This window comes from Vespa crabro, chromosome 10 (assembly GCF_910589235.1).
Source record: "Vespa crabro chromosome 10, iyVesCrab1.2, whole genome shotgun sequence".
Classification (NCBI taxonomy): Eukaryota; Metazoa; Arthropoda; class Insecta; order Hymenoptera; family Vespidae; genus Vespa; species Vespa crabro.
This window is the reverse complement of record NC_060964.1, coordinates 8637026-8652857: the sequence shown is the minus strand read 5'-3', so window position 1 is coordinate 8652857 and position 15832 is coordinate 8637026. Positions and strand designations below refer to the sequence as shown.

The following is a 15832-nucleotide window of genomic DNA, read 5'->3' as shown; positions in this document are numbered from 1 at the left end:
TTACGTTTTTCTTCTTCTTATCTATTTCTTTTCGAAGCGATAACGGAAGATTCATCGTTGGGATGCAAACCCGTCGAGCAGATTCCTTGATCGTTTCATCAACGAGAAAACCGAGTTCTCTACTCGGAGTATTTAACTCCTGCGGGAATACCCCGATATCCCAACTCCTTAATATTTCCCACCTCTTACTCGTTTATTTATACGCAAGTCTTCTCGTTAACGATTCTCTCCGAGATATAAGAAAATATCGTTTAACTCTCCGAGGAGGGATGAAAGTGCTTAGGGCGATCGATTCGTGCATCCGTTCCCTTTCGTTTAGGAGAACGAAAGATGAACGACGAGTGATCGTGCCATCGACAGCCCTCCTCTCTTTCTCCTTCCGAAAGCATAAAAATCGGCGATTTTTACGAAACGAGACGGAGATTTCCTTAGTTTTAATTTTATTACGAATTCGTCATATTTCTCGTATTTCAACGGCATCTCTTCTTCCTTCATGCGCCGCAATTGGTCGGGTTTGTTTGCGATCGAGTAAAAAGATGAATAATCGGTTCGCCTGACCTTGTAATCGAGCATTCGTTTCCTCCTGTCCTCTCCCCCATTGGATATCGATAAGGTGATAAAAATGGGAAGTCGTTGGTAACAGCTGAGGAAAATTGAGTAGACACGTTTAGTCATAAAATCCATCGAAACACTGCCATGTGACTCGTTTCGAATGATTTATCAAGATAGCCAGCCAGAAGGGATAATAAAATTGGCGTCATTCGTCGTCGTATCGCACACAAAGAAATCTCTATTCTCGTTGCTCGTCATTGATCTAAGAAGAATCTCTTTCCCCTCCATTTTCTCTTTGTTTCTTTCTCTCAAACAGGATACGGTAAGGTTTCCTTTCGCTTCGTTCAAGTGCCATCTTCGATAAGTACTTTGCCGCAAGAACGAACGAAGAAAAGGATCTCGGCAGGCAGGCACCCTTTCCCATTTTCTTCCGCCAACACGCAGCGAGATAGATAGAAGGAGTTTCTTTTACCCTACTACGACGACGTTCTTCGCGTAAACGCGTAACCGTGTGTTCGTGTGTTCGCGTGTTCATCTCCACCACGCCCCTGTTTTCTTTTCTCTCTTTTAAACGCCTTCGCACTTTCGCTCGAAAGTACGCTCCAGTCGTCTCTCTCTCTCTCTCTCTCTCTCTCTCTCTCTCTCTCTCTCTCTCTCTTCCTCTCGATGGATCGTAAAGCGGTTCGAAGAAGTGCTGAAAACGCTTTACGTCTCTAAAACCGGACGAGTTAACGAGAAGTAAGAAAACGTCGACTAGTATATGTTCTGTGTACATACATATTATATCGATACTCGGATACACCATGTTCATAAAACAAAGTTCACTAATCGATTCGATAGAAATATCTGTCTCCCTCATCGACGAGCCCATTTATCAAAAGGGTCGTCGTTCCCATCCTCTTTCACGATCATCGACCAAAATATTTCTTACGCATTGTCGTTCGAGCCAAGTGATGGATGATGGCCTCAACTTCTTACCCGACTAAGATCGCGTTGTATGTCTTCTTGTTACTTGAACAAACGCTAAGAGATTATCGGCGGTATCGATTAGCTCTATCGATTTCCCATACCATTGTTATTATATCGTCTCGTATATACCTTACAAGGGATAGACGTGAGATGGTCGTTCGCAATGTAAATACCAATGGGATTATTGATAGGTGGGTGGGCTGCATTCAGCGAGCTTCCTAGCCGTCGCGTCGGTTAATAAGGTAAAACGAATCGATGACAAAAGTACGTTTCTTTCTCTACGCTTTACCAAGTAATAAATTTCTCTGTTGGAGATGAAATATGTATCTCGCGAAAGGAGAATTAACGATTTCGCAGCAGCGGCTATTGGCACATCGCCATAACGTTTCGCAAAACAATGGTCGCGCGTACGAAGCGCGACCGAGGAAGAAGAACAGTGTGCACTCGCACAGTCGTGTACTCGCTTGCGATCGAATCAAATTTGTCATGAACGTATGCGAAATTGGCTATGTACCTATCTACATACATAGATACGATGTAGACAGGAAGTGAATTTCTAGGTATAAATCGAATCTAGGTATATGTCGCCTATATCTGTCTCTCGATGAATGATTTTTTATTTTAATTATACGTTAATAAGAAGAACGTTCCTAACGATACCTACGGAACATACGATCGAATGGGATTTGAAAATAATTTCTGTTCATTCGGCCGTAATGATTCGAAAGCGTTTTAATTAAATCGTGTATCGATCGTACGTCGTAATCTATTCGCTCGGCTATTCGTAAATAGGACAGATAGGTTTGTTTTTTCAACACATATTTCTTTATCGCATATCGATGAAAAATAAATTGCTCGGATATCAGTCAATATCTTTCTATTTAATTCTTAAAGGTTAATCTTCTTTCGAACTATCAGCACGCGATCGTATAGATCGTAAGAGATCGGGGGACCGAAAAGATTTTTCGAAAGGAAGACTTTTGCAAGACGGCCTTCTTTCCAAACCAATCGAGATAAAAAGATTGAGCTGGAGTGTCCCATTTTTCCTTCTTTTTTTCTTTTCTTCTCTTTTTCGCGCACGAGTTTCTCGCGAACGAAGTCTCGTTGGGCGAAAATCGATCCGACGAGCAACGACGCCGTTGAAAGGAAGAAGAAGAATCGAGAAACAATGTTCATTCGTGTCGTTGGATCGTGCAATGGGATATAGACGAGAATATCCGCGTTGTTCGTCGCGTATATTTTAGATACGCAATAACTTTGAAAGAAGAAAAATTCTATCGTTGCCGCGAGTATCCGTAACACTGTGTTCAGTCAGACGTAATCGGTCAAGTTGAGCCGTCATCCTTGTCGTTCAGTTATCCGAATATCGGGTCAAGGTTATCGGGGTCTAATGGAACAACACCGATCCACCGTGACTCTTGATAGCCGGCAAAGAAGAATTCAATGGTTATTATCTCGGAAATGACCGTTCGCCTTTCTGACCCTGCCGAAGAAATCAAGGACGAGAACGTTCTCTTTACTTTTTCTATCTGATCGTTATTAAGCAATGGGCATTCATTTATTACGTTACACTACGACGATAAGACATATAACTGACTTCGCCATAACTGTCGTTAAAAGCGATTCGCATTGCCGTAACAATCGCGTTTAGCGTTCGACAAGAGAAAAAAATGTAACATAAAGATTATCGTAAAAAGCTTAGAGAGACGAGAATTAATTATCGTCTGGTATTTAAACGTCTGAAAGCATCGATTACATTTCACGAAAAAGTTATCGTAATATGTCTTTTACGCCTCATAAACTATGTATCAGTGGTGACAGTATAAGAGGGGAAACGTCAAATATATATTGAATTAAAGCATTATTTGTATACGCGCACGCTCTCTATCTATCAAGAGATAAAATCGACTTGATAAAGATTTCATTGATTGCCAATTAGCAATTCCAATATCCTAAGATTTGTTCGCGAAGGTCAACTAGCTAAGATTTTCGATCGTTGTCATCGTCGTGGCACTTGACTGCGCGTGTGGGCATAAAAGAGACACGAGGAGAATCGCTCGAGAAAGGGACTTTAATCAAAGTGAGCGGTTTATAAGAGGGCGCCCGACAAATGTTTCACTCACAGTTCACCGAGCAGAGTCCCGCGAGCAAAGGCAAACGGGATAAGGCAAACGTCGCTCCTTCATTATCTTTACATTTGCGCGATCTATCCTTTTGTCAAAAATATCTCGTTGTAGAGAGGTTTTTTATTCATCAAAGTGCATCTTGACCACGGAAACGAATCAAAGAATTGAGAAATTGAGCCGACTTTCTTCTGCACTTTTTTTCCAAAGTGTTTTTTCTTTTTTTTTTTTCTTTTCTTATTACGTAAACGAATAAGGAGGAGCGAACTAATACGATATTCGCGTGATTAAAATCGACTCGACCTTTCGTTATAAATAACATTTAACGCGTATGATACCCGGATTAGAATGCGTTAGAAAAGATACGGAGGTAAAGTGTTAAAGGAAAGCAACATAATTTCGTTTACCTATCGGAAATTTCTTATCTAATAACCTTGTACTCTTTGAATGAATGCGTCGTTAAAGCGGCATATCGCGGATATAAGAGAAATTGCCATTCAATCGAGTTGAGTCATTGCCGACAAAAAAAGATTCTATTTCAATGTCATTTAATTTGGATAAAAAAAGGTGGAGATAAGTTAGACGGACAAACGTCTTGCGGATTTGTCGCGAATGGAACGACAACGGAAAGAAATCCGAAATGCGTGGGCACCGACATTGATATCGCGAAGATCGAGAAAAATCGAGAAGGAAGAGTGACGGTGAAACTCGAAGAGACAATCTATTGATAATAAAGATCGGAAGGAAATTTCGATACTTTTGCGTCATCACCATGACGCTCGATAAAAGGTAATTATTACAGAGAGAGAGGGAGACAAGCAAGTTCATTCCCCTTTAAAGTTCCCCATTAAATTGGATTTATTCGATTCGCAGCGAAGAAAATCAGTCCATGTTGCAATACAGTTCGAGAGATTATAGAAAAATCTCCAAAACTAAGGATATTTACGAAGACATCGAAAATAACAATAGCTGTACAAACTTGGACGATTTATACAAGGTGGAAAATGTCGTAACTCGATACACGTCGAATCGAAAAGCCGTCTTGGCACAGGTAAAAAGAATAATCTAATTCTGTCTTTTTCACTATTCATACTTTAATATTTTTCGACTTTTTAATAAGAAATTTTAAGCGCTATTTTAAGCGACGAGTTTTTTCGTCTGAGATAATAGTCATTGTTATTGCAGTGCTTGGTAGCCGGTGCAGTTTTGCTATTGGCAGCTGGTGCCGGCATGCCCATCGGTTACAGCGCTGTACTTTTGCCACAATTGTCCGCAGAAAACGCGACTGTGTACGTGGATCGTGAGCTTGGATCGTGGATAGGTAAGTAATCATAATTTTCTTCCTTTTCATCTCTTCGATAAATGTCAAGTTTGTGATTTAGATCCGAAATAGAACGTATCTATATATATATATATATATATATATATATATATATATATATATATATATATATATATCTATTGGTCTTCGGTGTTAGTCCGCGTATAGCAACTTCTCGCATGATCTTAATCGTAAACGTGACTTCTATTCTCGCTCGAGAGATCTGTGATTCATCCATCGTCGGCCGAGGCGAGAGCAACCACGAGATTATATGAGAGCGAGAGAGAGCGAGAGAGAGAGAGAGAGAGAGAGAGAGAGAGAGAGCGAGCATCGTAGAGTTGGGAATTGGACAGTTGGACCGTGACCCACTCGCAAGTAGTTGCTTTTTCGCGGGGATAATCTGCTATAGGCCGCGATCATTTATCACCGACGATTAGCATCGCCGTCAAGCGTGAGAGGTCTGCTTGCGATCGGTAATCCGTAACCAAGGATCATCCCCTTTGTTGGATCGACGGATGTTACTCGTAACGGTATTTGGTCTAGCGGCTCGAACAAATTATATTACATGATTTAGCATTAAAGTCCAATCAGATTAGTATTCTTTTAATATCCGATCTTATCTCGAGAAAAGGAAACGGAACGGAACGTAAAAGCCGAACGATTCGACTATTTCTTTAATTTGATTAAATCTTTACATTAGATCTTTGAAGAAGTGTCTTTTCTAAAAGGCTCCGACATGGATAGATGGGTAAACCGATTGCATTCCTTGAAAGGAAATGGGGACACTGCGGAGAAGGAAGGAATTTAACGTTCTTTTAGTCTTACTTTTACTCTCTCTCTCTCTCTCTTTCTCTCTCTCTCTTCCTCTCCCTGCGCTTATATACGGTTTCATAAAGGGCATAATGTTTGCTTGAATGTTTCGACGATCCAGAGAAAATTAAGATCCATTAAGCGATCTCGACGAGTTTCAAGTAATGCGAAAATTCATTGTTCCCATTAGAAGAGAGAGAGAGAGAGAGAGAGAGAGAGAGAGAGAGATGAAAAGACATAAAGTAAAAGTATTGCGAGTAATTGATAACATGAAAAAAATTGTCCACAGCATCGGTCCATAGTTTGGCGACTCCGATAGGATCGCTCCTCTCGGGTCCGTTTCTCGATACATTAGGCAGACGAGGATGTCTGCAATTATCGGCGATACCACTTTGCCTCGGGTGGATAGTGATGGGTTTTGCAAGAAACATTCCCGCTTTGCTAGTCGGCCGAATCGTATCCGGTTTCGCAGTAGGATTTATGGGTGTACCGAGTCAGGTAAACGAAATTAGCAGAATTTTATGTAGATATTTTTACATTTGATTTGATTAACATACTTTTCTTTTTTGTCAACGATATTCCTATATGACAAGATTATGGCGTTGCTCTATACGTTATCAAACGCATTTATAACGCGTTATAACGCGTTAATTGTGTTAATAGGTACTAGTAGGAGAGACCGCCGATCCAGGACTCCGTGGAATTTTAGTGGCCAGTTCTTTTGCGGCCTACAGTTTTGGTATACTTTTGATTTATGCTTTTGGTGCATCCTTCGAATGGAACGTCGTTGCTTTTTGCGGCACCGTTTTACCCGTCGTTGCATTTATCTCCTTCTTATTCATACCGGAAAGTCCCGCTTGGTTGATCAGAGAAGGAAAGATCGAAAAAGCGAGAAGCGCTTTATTGTGGCTGAGAGGAGGCGACATAGAACGGGTAAAAATAATACTTTTAACGTCCCATTAATTTTCTTATTAATATTTGAAATAATAATCTCTCGAGCTTCTACTAGATGAACACGGAAATTGCTATATTGGAAGCAAGAGGGAAACTCGACATTGGGGAGAAATCATTAGGAACGTCATTCGGTCAACGAGTCTCCTCGACGTTATCCATTATCGTTAGTCCTAACGTGCTCAAACCGTTGTCCATTATTAATATCTTCAACGCTTTGCAATTAAGCAGCGGGACGTACGTAATAGTATTCTATGCGGTGGATCTCGTACGAGACATCGGTGAGTTAACAACGGTGGTAATTATGACGCCGCTTACCAAATACTATTACATTTATTTGAAGAAAAATAAATGAACATTACGTTTGTCACGTTCTCTCGTTGTCATACAGGTGGCAAGAGTGTGGATAGTTATGTAGCCGCAATAATAACGGCATTGACAAGATTCTTTTTCAGTCTGCTAGCTTGCGTCTTATTACTTAAAATTGGCAGACGAAGTCTTGGTATTTTTTCAGCGATAGGCACGAGCTTGGCTTCGCTCGTACTCGTTGCGTATACTTTGTTAAAGAGCGAAAAATCCGATATGGATGTAAGTCCGTTTGAATCGTTAGATTAGGGTTGCGTCGCATATACCAGGCATATAACAGCGTACGTTTTATGTTTCAGGCATACGTTCTTAGTATATGTTTGTTTGCTTACGTCGGCGCCAACACCGTAGGCTTGTTTACCCTACCCGGCTTGATGATCGGCGAATTGTTACCGCAAAACGCTCGTGGTATCGCCGGCGGTTTCAATTTCTTTATTTTCAACTTTTTACTATTCCTTGCTACCAAATCTTTTCCAACGGTACATATGCTTTTCATCATTTCTATTTATAATTTTTCACTTCTTTGAAACATAATAACTACGATAATAACTAATAAGCTTTGGAACAATCGAAATAATATTCTATATTCTGAATATTGTAGATAAATAATGCGGTAGGCATAACCGGTGCCTTTGCTATTTTCGGTATATCCGCTTTATTAGAGGCAATTTTCGTTTATGTTGCACTACCCGAAACAAAGAATCGTACGTTAGAAGAGATCGAGGATTATTTTCAGGTGAGAATCGAAGGATACACAATCGATATCGTAATCGTCCACCAACCTACGAATAAGCGATTTCTTACTCCCTTCTTTTTTTCCAGCAAAGTAATCTCCTTTGGATAACCAGATCGAGAGGACAAAGGCGGAACGATGGAATTATCCTGAGGCACTCTTAATAATCTCCATCATTTCGTCCCGTCGTGTGTAAATAAATGCGTCCTTTAATTTATATCCATTTCGATAACTCCTTTACGATATTACATACATATAATATATTTTTTGATAATTGTTATTAATAACAGTGAGTTGTATAAAGTTGTCGATTAAAATGTGTTGAAAGGGTACAAGGATACAATATTTGACAAATCCCATCGTTTAAAAGGAATCGATACCTCTTTTATACAGACATTACTTTTATTTATCGGTTCATTTGCACAGATATGTTTCTCATAACAACGTTTAACTCTTCTAGAGGATAATTATAACAATTTTCTATACTGTTTAATGAAACTTGGTTTTCCATCGGATTAATCCGGTATATAATATTTATCTATCTTTCGAACAATATGTCACGATCATAAATATAACGTTGGACATTAATATTTGTTGTATCGATTAAATTACGACTGAAATGGATTATTTATTGTTATAAAAACAAAAAAAAAAAAAAAAAGGAATCGAACGAAAGAAGAAAAAAGTCGGCGGTAGAGTACGTTTAATCTACGTAATGAGGCTGTTTCTAAAAATATACGTAACACGTCGTGTTATTACGTAAACTTATCACCTTAATGTACTTTACAAATGAGCTTCGTAATAAGGCGCATAACATAGACGACGATATTAGACTTTTTAAGCATGTGGATTACGGAATTTCTCTCCGGCAAATTTGGCTGCTGGTCCAAGTTCTTCCTCTATACGAAGGATTTGATTGTACTTGGCTAAACGTTCGGAACGACACGGTGCGCCAGTTTTAATTTGACCGGTCGACAGACCAACGACCAAGTCGGCTATGAACGTGTCTTCCGTTTCTCCGGAACGATGGGATACCATGGTGCCCCATCCATTTTCTTTACCGTATTTGTGAGCATTGATAGATTCGGTAACCGTACCGATTTGATTGACCTTCAACAAAAGGCAATTGCAAGCCTTCTTCTCGACCGCTGTCTTGATTCTGGGAAAAAAAGAAGAATATAGTGTATTTAGCTTCCTGCTCCTCCTCCTCCTCCTCCTCCTCCTCCTCCTCCTCCTCCTCCTCCTACTCTTACCTCGTCGGATTTGTCACAGTGAGATCATCGCCCACTATCTGAATAGGAGTAGCAGCTGTCATGGCCGACCACGAATCCCAAGCATCTTGATCGAACGGATCTTCGATCGATACGATTGGGAATTCTTTAACAAATTCCAAATATAGGTTTTTAAGAGCTTCCGGCTCCAAATACGTGCTAGGGTCGGACTTTTCGTTCTTGAAATCTAAATCGTACTTTCCGTTTTTGTAAAATTCAGATGCAGCTACATCCATACCAATCTTTATCTTGCCTTCGTATCCGGCTATCTACGAATTATGATAACACCGATTGATTCGATCGAACGACTATTCAAAGCACTTGAAATTCTTACCTTAATGGCATCTATGATCAAATTTAAAGCTTCTTTGTTTTCCAAAATATTGGGAGCAAAACCGCCCTCGTCGCCAACAGCAGTAGCGTCCAAACCAAACTTCTTTTTAATTCCTGCTTTGAGATGATGATACACTTCGCTGCCCATTTTCATAGCTTCGGTGAAACTTGAGGCACCCGTTGGTAAGATCATAAATTCTTGCATGGCCAATTTATTGCCAGCATGGGATCCACCGTTGATTACATTGAAAGCAGGAACCGGTAAGATAATTTCATTGTTTCCAGCCAATTCTGCGATGTACCTATATAATCGAAAGAATAGAAAGATATCGACTAACGTTTATATCGGTAAATATTCTTTCCTACGCACTTATATAATGGAATTCCTTTCTTGGCAGCTGCTGCTTTGCAAACTGCCAATGAAACACCTAAAATTGCATTGGCGCCGAGTTTGGACTTGTTAGGAGTTCCATCTAGTTTCAGAAGGAAATTGTCAATTTCCGTTTGTTGGGTAATTTCCAGGTTGGCCTATGAAAGTATACAATATTTGGTCAATAGGCGTATACAAGTGTACAAATAGTAGAGAGCAAGGTAATGCCAAAGAAAAGAAATGCTAAACCTTCAGTAATTCAGGAGCGATAATAGTGTTAATGTTATCTACAGCTTTGCATACAGACTTTCCATGATACTTTGATTTGTCATTGTCTCTAAGCTCTAGAGCTTCGTGGACTCCAGTAGACGCGCCAGATGGTACAGCGGCACGGAAAAGACCACATTCTGTGACTAAGTCGACCTAAGAATCGCGCGCATTATTTCTTAAAATTGATAATAATAAACGATAAGATAGTAATCTTGAACGAACTTTACAAACATTAAAGAATTTTCTTAAAAATATATTTTTACCTCCACAGTTGGGTTACCACGAGAGTCAAAAATTTGACGTGCCTTGATACTCTTGATAGGCATTTTGCTGATTATATCGCAATTCAAAGTTGAAAATCTAAAACAAAAAGATAATGACACTGATTATACGTGCGATCGAGATATATATACATATATATATATATATATATATATATATATATATATATATATATCAAAGTCCATTACGGTGTGTACAGGTATATTTTGCAAAGACGATCTTTCTACGATTAGGAGAGATTACTAAGGAATGAGGTCACAATGTTCACGGTATATTACTTTGTCAGAGGCCACCTTCGAATAAGTTTTGACCTTGGCAAGGTCAACGCTAAGAGGACCTCTTGAATGTACACGTACGAGTGGATAAAGATAAATCTTGCCTTTGAAAAAATTGCCTTTTTTGAAAACGTCTAGACGCTATAAATAAATCACAACGGGAGAAAAATAAATGACACAAAGTATCTCTTTCGAAATTTCGTATTGGCCATTGAAAATTCCCGGCACACAAGATTCTATTCAGCATGACGTTGATCGAGCGTTAAACGATCTATTAATCGACATTTCGGTTAAACGCGATCCTCATAACGATGAAATGAAATGAAACGTTTGATAAAAAAGAACAAGTTATACTTTTTTCAAATGACACTTATGCAATAAACGTAATGATGCGAGTTCACTTACCGAGCGCAACGATCTACTCTAACGACAGTACGAAGCAGAATGAAGTACTCAGCCTATTGGTACTCTCGTATCGAATCTTATTTCTAATCGACTTTTATCGATTGCCAACCAACAAAGATTTTCTTTGGAGGAACATCAAGTTTATCTTGAATAAGCTGATGACAATGAATAAATTGATAATAAATTAATAATTATTCCTTATATATATGATATATCGTTAATCTTATATTTCGAGACGATTTCGATATATTTTCTCACGTACGAGAAGTCCGCTGTTTTTACAAAAAAAAAAAAAAAAAAAAAACCAAAGACATATATTTCTATTCTTTGACATTTCTTTTTTCTACCGATATACTAAAGTAGACAAAAATGAAGCGGAACTTTTTAAAATAAAAAATAATAACATTCGAGATTTACTCTTCATTTTCATTGGTTGCCGATAAGTCGTTTCTTTTATCGCGATTGGTTATCATTATTTAAAAGGATTGCGTTAATCAATCAAAATATATTTAATGCAAATTTATATCTTGCAAAAAAAATTCTTCTTCTTTCGCTTATTCGAAGATACATTATACATTATAGATATCATAACCTAAGTCAAGCTTATTGGATCTTATTTAAATCTTGGCGGCGTGTGTGGTACGCTTTACGAGGTGTACCTTATCGAAGATATTTCCAAAGATCAGTATAGAATTTATATCGATTTCTATCGTATTTCCAATCTATGATAAAATGAAAATATCATCTATAAAGGAATAATAAAAGGAATAATAAAAATCTATTTCAAAGATTCGAAAGGATATATTAATACTTGAAAGTATTGCTATTAATCATAAGATTGAAAAAGAATATTACCAATGAGTTTCATTCTAACGGAAGAGGAAAGAAGAATCTTCGATTTATTGAGGTTAGAAGGATGTTGTTTAAGATGTTGTTTACGCTTCACCGGATGCAAAAATGCTAAGTATTATCAAGATCTTGCCGAATTGAAGAACCTTGTATGTTGTTTATTTCAAATTTATTTCATATATTAATGAGTCGTGAGTAGTTAGTTTCGTAACCTATGATTTATTAGGTACAGTATTCGGAGGTAAATAAATTATACGCCAAGGAACAAGCCCTTCCATGTATCGCATGTTTAGGCATTCTTCAACCTAAAGTAGAAGAATGTGTAATAGAAAGAGTAAGTCGATGGTAAATATTTACCGTTTATTCCTTTCTCAATGAAAGCATTAAAAATGTAGTATAAATACACACGTGTACGCACCTACGAGCTCTATATTTTTTCCCTTTTTTTCCAGATTATAGAAGAAGTGAAGAAGCAAAACTACGATTGTTCGACCTTTACTTGTGCTTTAACCGTACCGATATCTTTGTGTCTCAGAGAAAGATCATTGCACATTTATATCGGCAAAAAGTTTAATCTAACTAAACCAGACTTTACCAATCTCAAATACAAAACTCTTAATGTTAAGGACATATGGAAATGGATTGCACTTCCTAGATTGGAAGATACCATAGGGAAACATCCAGATTTAACGAAGCCATCTCCATTTTTACTAGAAATTTGTTTTGTATATGCATGCGACGAAAATGAATGTTGTACATTGTAAGTTATCATTGTTAACATGTCTGTATTATTATTATTATTATTATTATTATCATCATCATCATCATCATCATCATCATCATCATCATCATCATCATCATCATTACTATTATTTAAAATGCTTAACCTACAAATATATTTGTATATTTTTTCAGATTAGACAAATTGGGAAATAATCATAGCAAATGTTCAGATAAGAAGAGAAAGTATGATTACAATAAATACAGTAGAAAACACATTGAATCTGTGATGTCTAGTACAACGGATGAAATATTTGAAAAGTATTATCTATTTCCACCGACTCAGCCAGATTCTTTTATAAATATTGGAAATGTTTTGTGCTCTCACAGTAGTATCTTTGTAGGAGGTAATTAACGATCTTAATAATTTTTTTAAAAGATAATCGAGCTAATTGTGTTGTTCCTTCATTAGGACGCTATAACAAACTTTCGCGACAGCTCAGTCAAACGCCTTGGTTCATCAATGGGGAAAAAAAAATGGAAACGTCTGTGCAAGACATATTATGCGAGCCCATTGCTAAAGCCGTTAAAGCCGAATGTAATTTGATAGTCCAATAATTTTTTAAATATTGTCATATACGATTACGCGCTTTATCTAACGCACCATATATATGTACATTTGTTTATGCACGTTATCCTTTTTCATAGCAATCAAATTTTTATCTTCTGGAAGAGAAGACGTTGACGTAAGAAACATACATTCTGGCAGACCGTTTGCAGTTGAATTAATAAATCCTCGAATAACAAAAATAACTTCTCAACTTTTATCGAACTTGGTTACCATCATCAATGATAGTTCTACGCAAGTTAAAGTAACGAGTGATTTGAAATTACTAACGAGGTGAGTATCTCGATAATCTCGAAATATATACGTGTGTCCTATACTCTTGCACATTTTGTACGATCTGTTTTTAGGGACGATTTAAAAAAATTAAAAGAAGGTGAAAATGTTAAAACAAAATTTTATCGAGCACTTTGCGTATGTCGCACAGCACCACAAGACGAATCAAGCCTTGATGCTTTAAATAAATTAAAAAACGTGAAAATAATTCAAAAAACACCGATCAGAGTTCTTCACAGGCGTCCATTGACTCCCCGTGTACGTTTCATATACGACATGCGTGCTCGTTGGGCGAAACCGCAAGAATTACCGAACGCACCCATAGACGATAACACTTTTTTTGTATTGGATGTAAAAACCCAAGCAGGTACTTATGTCAAAGAATTCGTTCATGGAGATTTTGGACGAACAAAGCCAAGTTTATGTGACCTTTTGAATACGGAAGTAGATATTGTAGCATTAGATGTTACAGGCATCAATTTAAATTGGCCATAAAAGATCGTAGAATTTAATTCCCCTTCTGTCCATCTGGAGGGGACTCATAAATTTATATCGCGCGTTACATCGCATCTATAATAAGTGTATAAAAATGTTACGATTTTATACAAGAGGACGGTATAATATATATATATATATATATATACATACGTATAAAAATAATTATGCATTTATACAAAATGAAACATAACGCGACAACTATCGATCCATTATATTATTACTTTATATGAGACAATGTTTGTAAAATATCATTATGGATTATCCTTATGTTCTTGTATCCAAAAATGTTTCTTTACAGCTGCCAGTGATATTCTCTCAGAACCTTTCCTTTTGATTAGCTGATAATTATTATAAAAGAAATGCAAATAAAATTTTCATATGGTGGCAATTTAGTCTAATCGCTTAAATTAAATGTGTTACCTTTGAAATAAGATCTTTGGCACCGGGCGTTATTTGTTCTGGCCATTGTATATTTAAAGTCTTTATTTTAACGTAAGTTTCTTGTTGAGAATCGCTGAGGAACGGCGGTCTGCCGACTAGAAACTCATAACAGAGTATCCCGAGGCACCAATGATCGACGTATATATCGTACGTTTGACCAGTCACCATTTCCGGAGGTAAATAATCCAATGTTCCACATAATGTACTCCGTCTACGATAATATATTTAAGTAAGATATCGTGGAAAGTGACATCAGTGATCTTTTAGACTTACTTTGACGAAGGTGCATGAACCGACCATCCAAAATCTGCCAACTTCACGTCACCGTTATACGTAAGCAATAAATTTTCAGGTTTTATATCTCTATGGATTACATTATTTTTATGGCAATATTCCAGAGCATCGGCTACTTGATACGTATACTTGGCCGAGCTAAAAAAAAAGAACAAAAAAAAACCCAATGAGAAAATATCATTCTAGTCTGTCATAATAGCCAGATGTAATATTATCCAAAATATATACAGATGTTCGTTAAATCTTTCTCCGGGTTGACGCTTTAGCTCTTTATAAAGTTCTCCTCTTGCAGCAAATTCTAATACCAAGTAAATTCGTTTGTGGTCATGGAAATAAGTTAGCAATTGAAGAATGTGGGGATGCCTGTAAAGGAAAAAAGATGTTTAATTTGTAACTAAACGTTTTAAATTCATCATCGATTTACCGTAAATGCGACTGTATCTCAATTTCCCGCATAACTTGTTTCTCAACGCGACCCTTTATTAATTCTATTTTGTAAAGAGTTTTTAAGGCAATCATATAACGAGTAGTCTTTTCTCTAGCAAGATAGACTCGGCCAAACTTTCCACGTCCTAGAGGAGCCCCAATTTCAAAATCATTCAAGCTCCATTGATATCTGCAAAGTGGAAAGAATAAAATTACAAAATTTTTTTTTTATTTTGGCGCATCAATTGGAAGCAAAACTTTATAAAACCTTCGTGTCGTACTTATGATCGCGCCCTTCAATATGCTCTTGCATTTTATACAACGTGTTTTGCGCCATTTCCATATATTCTGGAGGAATGTTTGAAGATAATTTTAAATTTTGGAGCATCAAGGCCATCGTTCACTTTTATTGCTCAATTTTCTGAAATAAAAGCAAAACGTGCAAATACCGTCAAGCAATATTTATTAACTGGCTAACTCTGAGGATACAATATAATGATCTATATCTTTTAACGTAGATCTTTAAAAATATCCTTAAAGGAAATAATGGAGAAACTTGATTCACTTCGATAAGAAACTTGATAAAACTCGAAAAAGAGAAAAGGACGCGACTTGTTACCACCGACGAAACGTCCCTCTATAACTGATATTTCAAATCTACCTTTCTTATGT

At 37.3% G+C, this 15832-nt stretch overlaps 4 protein-coding genes across 6 annotated transcripts; 2 read left to right on the top strand and 2 right to left on the bottom strand.

The window, feature by feature from the left end:
* Nucleotides 1-3623: 3623 nt before the first annotated feature.
* On the top strand, nt 3624-8157 carry LOC124427331 (facilitated trehalose transporter Tret1-2 homolog). Its single transcript, XM_046970134.1, has 10 exons — nt 3624-4433; nt 4518-4695; nt 4830-4965; nt 6065-6273; nt 6439-6708; nt 6785-7007; nt 7118-7314; nt 7392-7571; nt 7694-7828; nt 7915-8157. The coding sequence occupies exons 1-10, from the start codon at nt 4417-4419 to the stop codon at nt 7987-7989; spliced, it is 1620 nt and encodes a 539-aa protein (XP_046826090.1). The 5' UTR covers nt 3624-4416; the 3' UTR covers nt 7990-8157.
* Nucleotides 8158-8208: 51 nt separating this feature from the next.
* LOC124427335 (enolase) lies at nt 8209-11183 on the bottom strand. Of its 2 annotated transcripts, none has more exons than XM_046970146.1 (7): nt 11032-11183; nt 10333-10429; nt 10049-10222; nt 9800-9957; nt 9431-9731; nt 9079-9365; nt 8209-8984 (listed from the first exon to the last, which is right to left on the bottom strand). In XM_046970146.1, exons 2-7 carry the CDS (start codon nt 10393-10395, stop codon nt 8663-8665), a joined length of 1305 nt encoding a protein of 434 aa, XP_046826102.1. In that variant the 5' UTR covers nt 10396-10429; nt 11032-11183; the 3' UTR covers nt 8209-8662. The 2 variants fall into 2 exon arrangements, with proteins under 2 accessions (XP_046826102.1, XP_046826101.1); XM_046970145.1 differs by lacking the exon at nt 11032-11183 and adding an exon at nt 10731-10944.
* A 254-nt stretch (nt 11184-11437) lies between these two features.
* LOC124427334 (tRNA pseudouridine synthase Pus10) lies at nt 11438-14387 on the top strand. 2 transcript variants are annotated; one of them, XM_046970143.1, is made up of 7 exons: nt 11438-12029; nt 12107-12214; nt 12333-12640; nt 12796-13007; nt 13073-13198; nt 13309-13501; nt 13576-14387. In XM_046970143.1, exons 1-7 carry the CDS (start codon nt 11889-11891, stop codon nt 13994-13996), a joined length of 1509 nt encoding a protein of 502 aa, XP_046826099.1. In that variant the 5' UTR covers nt 11438-11888; the 3' UTR covers nt 13997-14387. The 2 variants fall into 2 exon arrangements, with proteins under 2 accessions (XP_046826099.1, XP_046826100.1); XM_046970144.1 differs by having other exon boundaries at nt 11889-12029; nt 12107-12225.
* LOC124427337 (aurora kinase B) lies at nt 14196-15784 on the bottom strand. The gene is made up of 6 exons (XM_046970147.1): nt 15442-15784; nt 15159-15350; nt 14963-15097; nt 14714-14872; nt 14420-14651; nt 14196-14337 (listed from the first exon to the last, which is right to left on the bottom strand). The coding sequence occupies exons 1-6, from the start codon at nt 15555-15557 to the stop codon at nt 14251-14253; spliced, it is 921 nt and encodes a 306-aa protein (XP_046826103.1). The 5' UTR covers nt 15558-15784; the 3' UTR covers nt 14196-14250.
* Between the last annotated feature and the right edge of the window lie 48 nt (nt 15785-15832).

Coding starts and splice junctions, on each gene's coding strand:
- LOC124427334 (XM_046970143.1), top strand. CDS start 11,889: ATGAGTTTCATTCTAACGGAAGAGGAAAGAAGAATCTTCGATTTATTG. Junction 13,008..13,072: donor CAGTAGTATCTTTGTAGGAG/GTAATTAACGAT, acceptor TTCCTTCATTAG/GACGCTATAACAAACTTTCG. Junction 13,502..13,575: donor GATTTGAAATTACTAACGAG/GTGAGTATCTCG, acceptor ATCTGTTTTTAG/GGACGATTTAAAAAAATTAA.
- LOC124427335 (XM_046970145.1), bottom strand. CDS start 10,873: ATGCTGAATAGAATCTTGTGTGCCGGGAATTTTCAATGGCCAATACGA. Junction 9,732..9,799: donor AAAGGAATTCCATTATATAA/GTGCGTAGGAAA, acceptor TCGATTATATAG/GTACATCGCAGAATTGGCTG. Junction 8,985..9,078: donor ACTGTGACAAATCCGACGAG/GTAAGAGTAGGA, acceptor TTTTTTTCCCAG/AATCAAGACAGCGGTCGAGA.
- LOC124427331 (XM_046970134.1), top strand. Junction 4,696..4,829: donor GAAAAGCCGTCTTGGCACAG/GTAAAAAGAATA, acceptor TTGTTATTGCAG/TGCTTGGTAGCCGGTGCAGT. Junction 4,966..6,064: donor TGAGCTTGGATCGTGGATAG/GTAAGTAATCAT, acceptor AATTGTCCACAG/CATCGGTCCATAGTTTGGCG.
- LOC124427337 (XM_046970147.1), bottom strand. CDS start 15,557: ATGGCCTTGATGCTCCAAAATTTAAAATTATCTTCAAACATTCCTCCA. Junction 14,652..14,713: donor GTTCATGCACCTTCGTCAAA/GTAAGTCTAAAA, acceptor ATATTATCGTAG/ACGGAGTACATTATGTGGAA. Junction 14,338..14,419: donor CCAAAGATCTTATTTCAAAG/GTAACACATTTA, acceptor AATAATTATCAG/CTAATCAAAAGGAAAGGTTC.